Genomic DNA, 15,057 nt, shown 5'->3' with positions numbered 1-15,057 from the left:
CAGAGGGCCCTTCGTTTTTTGTAGTCGGATTGCAGAATTTACGCGGGGGGGGAAAAAACCCCCACCAAACCAAAACAAACAAAAACCCCAAAACCAAAATGAAACAAACCAAAAACCCAAACAAAACCTCCCAAAACCAAAACAAAACAAAAAACCAACAAAACCAAAATAATACTAATAAAAAACCCACAAAAAAGCAACAAAAAATAACCCCTAACCCTAACAAGAAAAACTCGCACCGACAAGCGTGCTGTGCGGTTCAAACTTTTATTCCAAGGCATTTCAGCGGCCAGACTTGCAGGCCCTCACAAGACCAGGCGTCCCAGGCTGAGGGCGCAGCAGGCCCGCGGCTGCAGAGAGCGGCGCTCGGCCGCAGCTCCCGGCGCGGCGCTGCAGGCACACGGCCCACACGGACAGGTCGGCCTGGTCCTCGGAAAGAAATGTCAACAAGTCCGCCTCCAGTCCCATTACCCCTCTCCCCAACTCCTCGAGAAGTTACTGTGTGCGAGCAAATGCAGACTCACCAGCCCTTAGCAAATAACTGATTGAGATTTTATTACAACACTTTTTTAAAAATAACTGTCGCCAGAACTCTTAAATTCAATTCCCTCTTTTTTCCCAAATTTTCTTTTGTCTGAAATCTTTATGTCTTTACTCTCTTGCTTTCCTTTCTTTTTACAATCTATTCCCCTTTCTTATTTAAATGCTATTCTTATACCCAAAACACTTTAATATTGAAGCATTTACTCCCTTTAGTCTCAGGCGCCACAACTGATAGCATCACGATGGCCATAATATTTGCACACAAAAGGCATGTGGAAAGAAAGGAAGTCCTTTAGTGCATAAAGCACTCTTGCCAAAGGAAAGCTCTAAGCGTCTAAGCTCTGTAGGTGCAGAGCCTAACAAAAGAACCTGAGAAAATCCGATAGACAAAGTCTCTTACCCCTTCCAGCAGCAAAGAGGTAGATGCAGCACTGCTTTTCACATAGACTGAAAGTGGGCAAATCCTCATCAACTCCTTTTGTTGGCAGCCCTGTATGCAAAGCACTGGGGTGTTCTCATGGCTGCTACCAGCAGGAGAACAAATCATCAATAAAAATCAGATTAGTTGGATATATTGATTAGGCTACACCCGGCTTGTAGAACTGGAGCCTGACACCCATGCTAACCAATTAATGTAGCATGCATTCCTTACATTGAAAAACCCAGATTTTTGATGCAGCTAAGTGAAACAGTACTGATTTTTAAAAAAAGTATCCCCATAATCCCTAAACTAGGCAGGTTCATCTTTAAAAAGGACAAATCTAAATCAAACATGGCAAAGGTACATTGTATCAAAAAGACATTTTTATGCTTCTCTATTCAGCTCTTTGCCCTGTAGTGTAAGGACCATTTGTGCGTGAAAAATCCTGTTGATCCTCTTCATCCAAATCCAAAATATCTGGGACATCATCTGACTCTGAAGACAGGTCTGTAATAGCGAAATCTGGAACCTGTGTAGGAATGAAATTTCAATCAATTCAAAAGTAAAACTAAAAAAATTTGTGCAGTACTCCTTCACTGAAGACAGGACACAAAGGTGCTCAGCATTTCTAGAAATCAGACCAAACATCCTGATTACAGAGTGAAATATGCTCAGACACAAAGGCAACAGGAACCATTAAGACAAATCAAATACTACACAAGATGGAAAGCAGTTGCTCAGAAGGTCAGATTTTATAGTAGAGATGGAAAAGAGCTGAAGGTAGTAGACTGAATTTAGTGAAACTAGTGACTGGAAACTTAAGAAAGGAGGTTTTCAAACTAATGTTGCCTTTCTTCTTTTCACCAAAGCAATGGACTATACAAAGTTATCTGCCCTGAGGAGATTGGTACAGATTGATACTGTGTTGCTCTGCCTGCCTACTACATCAGACCTTTTCTGATGAAGCAAATACTTGGAACTGCAGTCTCACTTTGGCCTCTGTTTTAACTGCATGAATAGTATTCTGTACTGCTAAACAGCATAGGGTTTCAGGAATTGCCAGAAAGACATCAGTGGATACATGGATGTTAACAGACTTCTAAAAATGTTGGCTAAGACACTTAGGAGCTTAAGTCCCAACCCTTAAGTCCCCTTAGTAGGACTTGGACTACTTAGGCACTTCTGAAAAATGGGATAAAATTAAGCAATTTACTCATAAGTTTTTTGCCCCAACTGAAAAATACTCACATCTGTAATATGGTTAATGGTCAGTTTTAATGTTGGTGATATGATGTACTTGGAACCAGACACAGTATCAGCAAATTACTACTGCTGCATTTTGACAGGACCTTGGTTCTGCATGTTCAAAGCAACAGCAGCTTGTAGGCATTTCTGTAACTTAAGCTCAGCACTGACTGAAGAGACATTTTAATGCATTCCCTAACTGCAAAACATCTTATGACTTACTTTAATGAAAGACAGTAAGCAAGAAAAATCTATGCTTTGCCTGCTGTGATGACAGGTCAGAAAGGCAGACAATGTATCAAATAAAGGGACTATTACTTCAGCTACCAGGTTGTACACAACACAGAAGCACTGCACAGTAATTTACTGGTCTTACGGAATAGGTCGTCATTGGACACCAGGGATCTTTCAAATACTAATTTTTTATTAAAAGTGATCTTTAGAAGAATTTAAGCAGCATGTGACTAACCAGGTATTGTTATGAATACCATGGAATGCATATACCACTTTGGGAACTTAAGCTTGATCAAAATAAGATCAGTAATTTTTGTTTCCCAAAAGATCAAAAAGGCACTAGGAATGCAGGAAACACGTCTTTCTACCAGCAAGGATTATCTTGCAGCTTTTTACTTATGGCAGTTTTCCTAAAATTCTCATTACCGTGCTTGGACAAGGCAACAGACTTCTCCATTACCAGCCATGATCTTGTATTTCATACAGCAGTACAAATAGAGATATCCTAAAAAGACTATCCATAGTCCACATGGATAGTTTTATGTATTATATGCATACGTGCCCAAATGAATAGTTTCATGTATTTACACTGACCAGGACACAGCCACGTCCACTAAGTGTGTCTGACCAGTAAGAATTTTCTCTATCATTCATTTAATTGGTTTTTATTACTTACATCCATTTTGTTCTTAGTGACAACAGAAATATTGCCCAAATTTAAGTTTCTGCTTTCTTCATCTCCTTAATGCATGCAGCAGAAGAACCCGATTCCTTTAATGTAAGATTTTGATAGCCATGAGAGAACTTCAAATTGGAGTACACCTCTGAGTAAAACCAACTGGATGTCAGTATGACTCACTTCAGTTTTGACCATGCTAAATTATATTGGAATATATCTGCACCAGTCTAACTAAAACAATGCAAAGCCCTTGGTGTTATGGAATTCCTTATGTAAAAGATCTTTACTTTCAGTTGACTCACTGTTTTCTTTCAACTTCCTATCAATTACTGAATAAAAAAGACTAGATAAAACTCTTCTTCATGCAATTTCTCTGTATGATTCAGTAAACCATTTACAAAGATATAATACTTGCAAAATCCCTACATAGAACAGTGCAAAAAAATACTATGGCATTTTGCTGTCTTCATATACACATGTTGATGTCAATACTAAAAACTTCAATCTGTTTGGTTGGTTTTTTTTGGGCTAAGTTTTTAGAACTGAGCCACTAGCATTTTGACACAGTGTCCTCATTTTGTGAGCTTTCAGAACAAGCGCTTATTTTTAGTCATCAAGAGACTGTATTATCCAAAAGAAATAAAATTGCCATGAATTGGCAATAAACAAATATAAATTTATTTAACAAAACATTGTGCATAATGCCTCCAGCAATCTGCTGCATGTAAGACTCTCTGATCATGCAAACTACTAACCAAGCATGCTTAAAAATAAGTTTGGTTCCGTTTCATCTTTTTGAGGGTTTAAAAAAGCCTTTTAGTGGTAGTTACTGCTTTTTTTAAATAATGAGAAATGTTCCCAAATCCTTTCACCTATTTTACTAGCTATAAAATATTACCCTAAATTGAATTCTGGAAAAGATCATTGCAAAAATATTAATCTTGAAGAATAGGAGACATTTCCAAATCTTTACACCTTTCTTTAGATTTAGGCAAACTAAATGCATCTCCAGCCTTATACTAATCTTATAATTTAGCTTTGACCAATGATATAAATATGTTTGCAAAACTTGTATACCACATGGACCTATTTACAAATGCTTATATTGAAAGCTTTTCTAAAAAACAATTATCAGCAATGATAGAATAATAGTTCTCTCTTAAAATGCACCTGGGAAGAGGAAATGTCAACTAGCATGAACAATTTTTGAGTGATCTCCAAAAGAGAAAAAGTAATTTTCTGAATTCTAAATAAATCCTAAATAACTTTACAAGTGATAATGATCTTAATATCAGGTTAGTATTCTAACTTTTACCATCCCAAGTTTTGTGTGACTAGAAGCTTTTGACATTCTTCCATTTAATCTAGTTTACCTGCCTTGTTGAAAATAGTTGAATCTACTTCCTATTATTTTCAACACATCTGGTCCTACCTTTTTTAAAAGGTTCCAGAGAAAGCTTGAGCTAGAAAACTGAGGTATGTCCTCAAATATGATTTTGACTAAGAGGAAGCAAGCTTTTGTGCAGTGCAGCTGAGCTGTTCAATACATACAGTTTAACAGAAACATGTAAGATGGCAGTATCTCAGCTTTCCCTTATTTTTGAGGAAGCACATCAGCTTCAGTCAAAAACAGTGGCAAAAAGACAAGACTTTGGAAGGCATCATTCTTGCCTCCACTGGATATGTTAATAGTCCCTTTCTCTAGCTGCACTTGAGAAAAATCCTAAGTTCTGTCTGTAGACCTGCAGTTAGACTGGAGTGCGGAATATGCTATGCTAAATTACCTGCAATAAGATACCCATGCAAGTACAGTTGCAAATCAGTTTAAATATTCAATGCTGTCCTTATTAGCAGAATCTAATAACCTTAATGACAGAATTTTATAATATTTAAAAAATCAGTAGTAGCAAATACCAATTTGCTGCTACTCACCCATCTCTTCCACTAGGGAAGAGCTCCTAATTCCAATGGGGTTGGAGGGTTGTGTGTCTGTGCATAGAAACTTTAAAACATTTGCAGAGTGGGCAGCATCCTACAAAACAAGCACCTATCACAACAACATCCTTGATTTCCACTTCATCTGCTTGCTGAGATTTAGTAAAGATGGACAGCCATGCAAGAATGCAAACCAGCAACACAAGACAGAATAGACACAATGTACTGCTCCTGCATTAATGCTAGATGATGCTGTTTATTTCTCAGTCCTTAAAGACATTGAAAAGTTTGAATATTTTATTTGACTGATCAGGGTGAAGTCCCAGAGCAACTAGATTCTAAAACGCACATAGAAGAATGGGAATTCCCTTCTTTGAACAGCCCACTACTCCCACAACTAATTAGTTCCATTCCGTTTCTGAGCAGTCTATAATAGTGGATTCACTCCACAAGTATTATTGCAAGTGGGGATAAAAAGGATATTCTTGCTGGACCTATGCAATAGTAAACTTAAATTAATTCCTGAAAGCGCTGTCTCCAATAGTCTTAAGTCAGGCCCTAGCTGGAAAGGAGTCTCATCATCTCATGTTTGTTTCATGTTAAACACTGCCCTTATATAAAGGGAGTATTAAAACCTGTAAGCTACAGAATCTTTACCTGCAATCCTGTTTTGCTACAGTTTCATTTAATACTGTGCTTAAAACAGTCTTCCTTACACTTGTAGGCCAAGCCCGATCCAACAGATAACCCTCTCATATTAAACAGCTAGACAACATGTAATCTGCTTTAGCGCCTACATCAAACCAGGTGGAGATATTTGTTCCATGTAGCAATGTGTGACTACGTGGTAAGTTTTCTTTGAACTGTGTTTTTGCCTCACTATTTGGTGACTTCTTTGACAATGGTGGCTGGCATTGCTACACCAGATGATTGTGACACAAAGTTGTATAGGGCATGCATCAAGGAAAAGGATACAACTTACCTGGACAGCCCTAACCCAAGAAAGCTTATTTCTTAGTAACTACTTTTCCAGTGGAGGTGTTCACAGGACTTAGTGAGAACAATTCCACTGAAGTAACTAAGCATTAATATGCATTTGTCACTCAAGTTCAAGAGGAAAAGAAAGTTAAAATGGTGATGCAGCTGAGAAGTAAACACTGCTTATAGGGAGTCAGAAGACAAAGCAGGTAGATGGCCAAGTCAAGCACATACAACACCTACTGTGAAGGGTTGAGAGGGTTCTTTTGTCCATATCCATCTGTTTTCAATATTAAAACATCCAGCAGCTCACAGCTTAGGTCATCTTTAAAGGTGACAACAGCAAGGATCAGCAAAAGCAGTAGTAAAGCTAAGACTCAATGGGTTGATACACAGAAATTCAACAGCAAGGAAATGCTGCAGCAGTATCTTATCTATCCATCAATATATACGCAAACATTTTCAATGCACATCTACATCGTTTGCATGTCAAACTTGCTTTCTGCTGGACCCAGTTTGAGAGACACAGAAGAGCAAGTTAGATTGTTTTAAAACAAAGGAGACAGGCTTTGACTACTAAAGCATTTATTACTAACATACAAAAATGAGTTACAAAGCAATAGCTACAAAAACACACAACAGCAGGCACTTTGGTATACAAACAGCATGAATCTTTTGTTTATACTGCATATTAAAAAGTGTGTTGATAATTATTTGGTCAATCAGTGGAACAGTGTTCATGGAGCATCTAGATGATGCTCTTAACCATATGGTTTAGTTTTCAGTTAGTCCTGCATGGAGCAGGAGTCAAACTTGTTGATGCTTATTGGTCCATTCCAGCTTGAGATAATCTATGATTCTGTGGTCATGTTAATGTGTAATACAATAATGAAATTTGTACAGTTAATGTTAACACTGCCACAGCATTTTACTCCAGCTGACTCATTCAGAAACCCCGCTTTCAGCTTTGGCATTCTGCACTCACAGAACTTTTGTCAGGAATGATGTAGCAATAGAATTTGAAAGTCAGATGCATATTTATCAAATGTGGGATCTGCAGTGAACACAGCATTCAAGTGTACATAGCTAGACCGTAGAGCTGTTAAATGCATTTCACAGTATGTAAAGCTTTTATATCTTTCTGGTAGAGATTAGGCAATAAAATCAAAGGCCTTCAGCTATGGTGGGTTTCATTTAGACTAATAGTATTTATATCACTGAAGCACAATGAGGTGCTTGACAGACTAATAGGGCATCTTGACAACTGTCAGCTGCCAATACTTAGGCACTTGAATGTCTTTTAAGAGTGGCTTAACTACACAGGACAATGCAACCCATGTGTAAGTGTCCTGGCCTCTAGAATCCCCTATTCCTGTATTTATGAATTGTTCACCAAAAAATGGTGAAAATGGATTTTTTTGCCAGCTACACTTAGTAAGGCCACTCATTTGGTCAGTCAGCAGAGTACATGTGTGCTATGCAGCTTGTTCAGTAGTGTGTTCAGGCTGTTTGTCTTTTTGGCTGGAACTTTCCTCCCCTTCACCTTTGCTTTCAGCCTGCTGAATGCCAGGCAGTTGTAGGTAAAAGGGACCTACCAGCCAGTTGAGCGGTGTGTTGTTGACAAGATAATCCATCACATCATCCAGAGACTCCTTCATTTTCTTCAGCTGTCCTTTGCTAGCTGCAATGAAGCTGTCTGATAATTCTTGGAAAGAGGATGCGGACCGAAAGCTCTGGTAGACATCACCTGCCATTGACCCAACACTGTAAACCTGATCCTGTACATTCTGTGGCAGCCCCTGAAGGCTTGAGACCAGTGTGAGGCAGGTGGTCTGAAGCTGCTGAGTGAGGCTCTGTGCAATAGCTAGAGTTCTTGACTCAATGTGCTAGAAAGAACAAGCACAACAGCAAATTAGTGTCTTTTTATGACTGTAGCAGCTTTATGTTGGTCAAGATACATAAAGAAGCAAAGTAAAGTGGATATAGGTGACATAAAGCTATAGCAGATAATAAACCAGGTTTTTAGTCTGAAGCATCAAAGACTTAGAAGTACTTGATATTTCTTCAACACTCAAGTACTTCATGAAAAGAAACTGATAGCTTCTACCCAGCGACAGTCAAGCAGACTCTCATTTCAACTCTGGATAACAAGTCACAGCAGGTAATTCTAATCAATGAGCTATCCCTGAAAGCTATGTGTAGGACTGAGTGAGTCTGTGGCTAAGACTGCTGACAAATCATTATTTCTGGTCTGGACACATCACATAATTGGTTTCTAACTAATCTACATACAGATATTCCAATATGAGTTTTCATGCTAAATAGGATAAGCATTCTCAAGAGAGGAGAATGAACCTGAGTGTTTGCAGCAAGTAGACCTATTTGAAGAGTTCAAGACTCCTACTTCTCAGAAGTCAGCTGTCCTTAGCTTCAGCATGCAGCTTCTCTCTTGCACACTTTAGAGACTGTTAGTTTGCCATTACCTTGATGAGATAAAATATATTTATTTCTGGTGTACATTTACATCTATTTACCTCAGCACTACGCAGATCATCACCATCATTTTGGCCTGTATTTTTCTTCCATTCTACCCAGGACTGATAAAGCTTTTCCTGAGCACCAAGAAGTTTCTTATTGGCACTATTCACATTCTTTCTGGCATACTCAATCTGAAATAGAGCCAAATAAGGAAGTAGAGCCAAGAATCCAAACAGTTCCTTTAGGGCTTCTCTACCCTGACTGTTTTGTACTCTTCTTTTAAAATACTTCAGAAATTCAGTATAAACAACTTTGGGTAGTGTAAGCATGTGCTTAGTCTCATCAAAGAATTGAAAACTGAAAGCAGTTTTAAGATGTTGTGTAGTGTTCCCCTCTGCCTTGACTATTTCCCCATCCCCCACTGGCATTCTACAGGAGGAACTGAAAGTGTATAGAAGGCCATGACTCTGTGTGCAGTTTGTCATGTACATAAAGATATTTGCTGGAATAAAGACTACTGAAGTACCAGAAATACTCAGAGATAGAAGCAGCAAGACAGCAAGTCCCAAAAGAATTTGAAATTTCACTAATAAAAAGGATTTAAAGGACTGATGTGTTTCTAAATTGCATGACACTTTCTTCACTGAATGAAGTATGTGCCAAAACCAGCACTACAAAACAGGCATAAATTTAAACACATCACTTCTGTTTCTGCAGTGCTTGCATCTACAAGCAATTGCTCATTAGTTCACAGCTTAGCCTGATTTAGAGCTCTCCTGAATGGTGACAAAAATCGCTTAATGGCAAATTCTTTGTATTTAATGTAATAACGTTCATGAATTTAGTCAGAGAGCAATCCTAGTTTTCCTGCGACTCTTTCAGCTATTTTCTTCACACTAAACCAAGGCCAACGTATGGTTTTTATGTATCAAGTGAAAGTATGACTTACCAGACTAACAGTGTAGTGGAGCTGAGAGATTGTATCCTGGCTTCTCTGTTTAGCATCTCTAACTTTGTTTAAGGCTTGTTGGTAGGCACGTGTGCGGACCTTTGAAGACAGGGATCCTAGTCTAACATAGTAGCTTGGCTTTTGGACTCCAACTTCAAAGCCTTCAACATTTGCAGCTTCTTTCTCTAGGTATGTAGAAAGGAAGCAAATTGATTACTAGAGGAAAAATTAAGAGGTCTGAGACAATTTCATCTGCCTAGTAACAGCTGAATACAGGACTTGTTGAGCAGTCCTTTAGCACCATGATTAGGCTGATAGACCACTTTATAGAGAAATCCTTACTTTCATTCTGCTTCCTTGTGAAGATGCTGCTATTACAATCAGCAAGGTAAAAGACAGTTCGGGAGGCATGTGCCCCCCCTCCCCCACTATGAGTATGCAATATATGGATGATTGCTTGCTTCTTTCCAATATAAGCATTCCAACAAAATCAAACCTTCAAGTAGTCTTACCTAGTTCTGCTTCTGTAAGTGGAAGATACTGGTCTACAAGGGTCTCTGATTTTGTGAGAGCACTGTCCACACCACTGCTCACCATTTGCACCACACGACTTCCCAGGACAGTGTTAATGCTGCCACTGACAACTGACTTGGTCATTTCAACGCTGTCTTGCACTGCTTCCTTAGTCTTGTCCACAACTCCAGTGATCGTGTGAGCAACAGTTTCCTTGGCACCAGTCACAGTGGTTGTTACAGCTTCTCTGGCTCCAACAACTACATCCTTGGCATTGGCAACAACCTGCAGCAGGACATACGTAGATTTACAAAAAAGTATTAACTAGTGAGAGCTACAGCATTTTAAGTCCAGGAAACAATAAATATATGCTAAAGCTTGTACAAGTATTGGTTATCTAAGAGAAAATGTGCCCTAAAAAATATGTACAAGAGAAAAAAAGAGCATGACTGCCACATAGCTTTTGAAGTTTTCAAAAACTTCAGTGAACGTAATCCAGGCACTTTGTGCGAGAAAGAGACAAAGACTCAAGTTTTAAAAGACACCCACCAGTGAACTGCAGTCACAGAAAAATGTTGTCAAGTGGTGGACAATTTAAAATAATTTAAAAAACCAAAAAGCTTAATGGTCTCCCAAAGGCAACCAACAGTTCTACAGATCAATCCTTGACTTTCTCATTGCTTCCAAGCTGTGCTTCAGGCACAGCTTTTTGAAATGTATCTCCCCTGGGTTTTAGTGATAATAGAAAATAAGTGTTTATAGTTCTTCTGCTTAGCATACATAAATGGAAAGAACTTACCTTGTCGGTGGGTTGATTCAGTATAGGCAGTCTCTCTTCAATTTTGTCTAGACCTATACAGGCATAGTTGTTGGCAACTACAACTATAAAAGAAATTGCAAGAGTTGGCTTTAATTATTTTTCATCTAGTAAAAATCAAACTGAAAATTCCTCTTGAAAAAGAAGTCATGCAACACCCTTGAAGTAGTTTCCTCCTCTTCTTAGTGAGTTCTGAGTCAGCAAAGCCAAAGAAAAAGGCAGATTTACAGTGCCAGAAAAAAAAATCCTCACTTGCAGGCAAAGAAAAGTCATCTGATAATTTACAAGCAACTGGCAGAAGCTGAAACACCTGTCCCTCTGCCATTCTATGAAACCAGGTTTCTGGTTACAACAGCCTTGTGACACAACTTCCAAATTTAACCAGTTCTCAGTGTAAGAAAGCACAAGAGTAGCATATGAAACCAAGTGAAAGGTGAGGAAACCGTTGAGCAAGAAACTGCGTAATCATGTCACATATAAAAGTCATCTATCAATTTAGTATTATGAAAGCTGGAATCTGCTTTCACTCTGGATTATTACCTTTTTTTTAAGTCTTATCAATGTTTAATCAGTTACACAACAAATCAGGCAACAGGTTCAGTCAGCTACGTGAAAGAGCATTCAAGACCAGCATGACCATGTTAAACCGTAGGCGCATCTGGATATAAAAAACAATCAGTTGAACTAAAGTTACCAACAGCTTCATCTTTGTCTTACTTTGTGGTTCCAGTTTCTGAATGATAGGCATAGCACTTGTCATGGCTACTGATGTAATCGTCTTCACTCCTTTCTCTGCTATCTCACACACTGACTTCAAATAAGGATAGTTATCCTTTGTGGTGATGTAAGCTGTGGACACCATATCATAGGTGGAGCTCACCAAAGGAAGGTTGGCAACCCTTGATACAATGTTCTGTTTTAAAAGAGAAAGGTGTTAGTTGACTCCTATTTTATGATCTAGACAAGGAAATTATGGGAGTAACTCAGACATACCTGCTGTGGATCAATTGCTGCCAATGCCATTTTTTCAGGTCTTGAACCTCACACAGCCTGTGAAAGAAGCATGTATGAGCTACGGCATCATATCTGCTTCATCTAAGCACCAAACTTTGAAACCAACAACCTTCTTGTGATCCACCCCATTTACTGGGATCAGGATGTTCATGTTTCATGCATACAGGAATTAGATTCCATTGTAACAATTTACAAACCCAAAACTCGGTTAGGTAATGCAAGTACAGCATATGCATGAGACAGGCTTTAAGGTACAGCAGTTAATTGATGAATAACCGAGTGGTTGGATCATTTTTTCTAGAAGAATTAAGACAGACTTATCTGTTGAGCCATGACAAAAAAAGCCAGCCCGCAAGTTACTGAAAATCTAGTTTACAATGTTTCAAGTCAGACAAAGAACCCCCCACCAATAGCTTTAACCGGATTAGATCTTTTAGGGAGCCCACCTAAGGCTCACTCTGTTCTGCTTGCTAAGGAGTTAGCATTCCTGTGATACGGAGAGCATCGGATTTCCCTTCTGCAGAAAATAAATCTCCCTTATGCTAATTTAAACTAAATTATTACATGTTCCCCACTGAAACAAACTGCAAACGTTGATCATTCAACAAATCTACAGTACTCAACATTCATTCCAACATGTATTCATATGGAGAAAATACTAACAGCTGTCCCCACAAGAACCCTATAGAGTGGCAGGGTATTGCAGTACTACATAAGGAGAACATACTGAAGCACACTGTCATCCTATGGACACAAGTAGGCTGAACTAAATCTGCAAAAAGCACCTTTTCTATTAATAATTTCAATAATGCTGAAGTTCCAGAAGAATCTGCATGAATGAAGGCAACAAAAAGGTAAACTAGGAGTCCATCCTCAAAAAGGTTGTGGCTTACAAGGTTTGCCACATTAGGTTTGCTAGGTTTGTCAAAGAGCCAACAGCAGTTTTCTGTCTCATATGTATGACAGCAAAAAAGGAACATGTTAATATTCTATCTGAGGTAATTAATTACATAATGGGCAACAAGGACAAAGGCATCCTGTTAACATCTTGCAGGAATATTTGCACATATTAACATACGTGTGCCATAAGGTAATGCTGGTAATGAGATTAACCACTGTACATGGAACACACAAGGAAAACAAGTAGTACACAATGGTTATGGTAGTAACAAAGACGTTCTCATTTAACTTAACAGGTATTTAAATACCTGCAGGAACGTGCTATATTTTTCACACAGCATTACAAATCAGATCACTAGAAGTAGAACTGTATTTCACCATGAACTGCAAAGCATGCTACAGAACAGGTGAATACTCTAATGCCACAGAATCAGGACTCCGAAGGAAGAAGTGCAGTTACTTTAAGAATTATTTAATATTTGTTGTGTGTCTCATAAAATCAATCACACAGGGCACGCATTTGAATTTTAGTCAATAAACCAGTCCAGTTAGCCTGTGAAGTTATTCCTGCTCCTAAAGACAAGGAAGATAACTAGGATCTCGCACGCTTTCAGAGATCCCCTGAATAAGTTCAGCCCTAGCAAGAGTCAATCCATCCTCTGGAGCAGGTGAGTGAGACGCCTGGAATCCAAGGCCAAGCATATTTCAGAGACGGCAAGAGTTTCTGGAGAGGAAAGCACACAGGCTACATCACAAACTTCATTCCTATTTTCCCCCTCCCTACGGAAGGAAGTGCGAGAAAGCAGCGCGATGAGCCACGCACAACAGCCGCGGCGCCCGCTCTGGCTCGCCGCGGTACCCAAGGCAGGAAGGCGCACCGCTTTCCCAAGCGCCCTCACGGGCCGCTTCCGGGATGGGGCATTCCAACGCCGCTCCCGGGGCGGACGAGGCTCTCGGGACTTTCTGGTCCCGGGAGAACCTCGGCCAGCGCACCGAAGCACGCCGGGCCGCGGGGCGGGGGCCGCGGGGACGGCCTGGCGGTCAGAGCTGCAGCCGGGGCCGCGCCCCCGCCAGTTCCGCTCCGCGCCACCATATTGCGGAGTCAGCCCCGCGGGGCGGGCCGGCGCCGCCGCGGCCGCCAACAGCCGCGCCGGAGCACCGCGCCGGCCGTACTCACCCGGGAGGAGGAGCCGGAGCCGCCGCCGACAGGAGCACGGGCAGGGTCGCGGGCACGGGCGCCGCCGCCGCCGCTGAGTGGGGAGCGCCGCGCTGGCCCCGCTATTTATGGGGCGTCACCGCCGCCGCGCGTCAGCGCCGGCGCGGGGCGGGGCCGGGCGCGCCGCGGGCGCCGCGGCTCCGGTCAGCGGGAGGGCAGCGCCTGCCCGCCGCTCCGGCGCCGCTGCTCCGGCGCCGCTGCTCCGGCCGAGCGCCGGGGCACCGACTGTGCTGAGCTGGGAGGGACTCAGGGGTCATCGAGGCCAGCTACCGGCCCTGCACAGGGCAGCCCCACACGGCAGTACCGTGTGCCTGAGAGCACTGTGCAAAGCTTTCTTGAACTCCGGCGCGCTAGTGCTGTGACCACTGCCTTGGGGAGCAGGGAACTTCCCTATTCCCGTGTCCAACCACCCTAGGGGTAAAGAACCTTTTTCTAGTATTCAACCTAAACCTCCCCTGACAGCAGAGCAGACTAAGTGGAACAAACAAGAATTTTTCACTTATTTGAACAGATTTATTACACCTCTGCTAGCATACATACCAAACAGTTAAACGCGCTCTGCTCTTTTCATTACATGGTTGTCATCTGAGAGCTCTCTTTGTTTCTTTTCCTGGTCATGTGGCTTCGCAAATGTAAACCACTCAGCATACCACGGCTACCACAAAATTAAATAACACCCTTTATCATGAGTGACTCTACTGGGAATTCTAGACCGTTCCAGGGATTTATTTACTAACAAGTAGCACCATTATTTGCAGTACAGAAACACCCAAGACTCTCACAGCCCAGTGACACATGCTGCCAGAATGCAGTAACTAGAGATAGTACCAACCCCTTGACAGTCCTTGGCAGGCTAAGAATGTAGATTGTGGTCATGTTTTTTTCACAACTAGGTGTATTTTATAAACTTGGATGGGCTTATCTGAAGTTTTGAAAATCTACAAATATGCCTCTTGAGAACATTGCCTTTGTTACAGAGGCAGTCAGGGAGAATGCAGGAGGAGGAAGGGGGAGAGGATGACATTACATCTTGGATTGACCAAATTCCTCAAATACCATAAACCAGGGAGAGAAGTGGTGTGGTCCATGTCAACAGTGATGAAGGGGAAGGCAGAAGAGTATCAAGAAAAGCAGT

At 40.9% G+C, this 15,057-nt stretch overlaps 1 protein-coding gene across 1 annotated transcript; it reads right to left on the bottom strand.

Moving 5' to 3' along the window:
* Positions 1-535: 535 nt before the first annotated feature.
* Positions 536-13,998, bottom strand: PLIN2 (perilipin 2). The gene is made up of 9 exons (XM_054285834.1): positions 13,884-13,998; positions 11,786-11,842; positions 11,510-11,705; positions 10,775-10,857; positions 9,975-10,260; positions 9,463-9,647; positions 8,570-8,704; positions 7,631-7,921; positions 536-1,493 (listed from the first exon to the last, which is right to left on the bottom strand). The coding sequence occupies exons 2-9, from the start codon at positions 11,813-11,815 to the stop codon at positions 1,359-1,361; spliced, it is 1,341 nt and encodes a 446-aa protein (XP_054141809.1). The 5' UTR covers positions 11,816-11,842; positions 13,884-13,998; the 3' UTR covers positions 536-1,358.
* Between the last annotated feature and the right edge of the window lie 1,059 nt (positions 13,999-15,057).

Source organism: Melozone crissalis, unplaced genomic scaffold (assembly GCF_028551555.1).
Source record: "Melozone crissalis strain CALT ecotype California unplaced genomic scaffold, PUWL_Pcris_2 ptg000005l_1, whole genome shotgun sequence".
NCBI classification, from domain to species: domain Eukaryota; kingdom Metazoa; phylum Chordata; class Aves; order Passeriformes; family Passerellidae; genus Melozone; species Melozone crissalis.
The sequence above is the reverse complement of the archived record's forward strand: the minus strand, read 5'-3'. Positions and strand labels throughout refer to the sequence as shown.

Excerpts from the sequence above, each read along its gene's own strand:
- PLIN2 (XM_054285834.1), bottom strand. The coding sequence starts at position 11,815 with ATGGCATTGGCAGCAATTGATCCACAGCAG. Across the intron at positions 10,858-11,509 it reads TCAGAAACTGGAACCACAAA|TTGTAGTTGCCAACAACTAT; the intron begins GTAAGACAAAGA and ends TTTCTTTTATAG. Across the intron at positions 1,494-7,630 it reads ACACACCGCTCAACTGGCTG|GTTCCAGATTTCGCTATTAC; the intron begins GTAGGTCCCTTT and ends ATTCCTACACAG.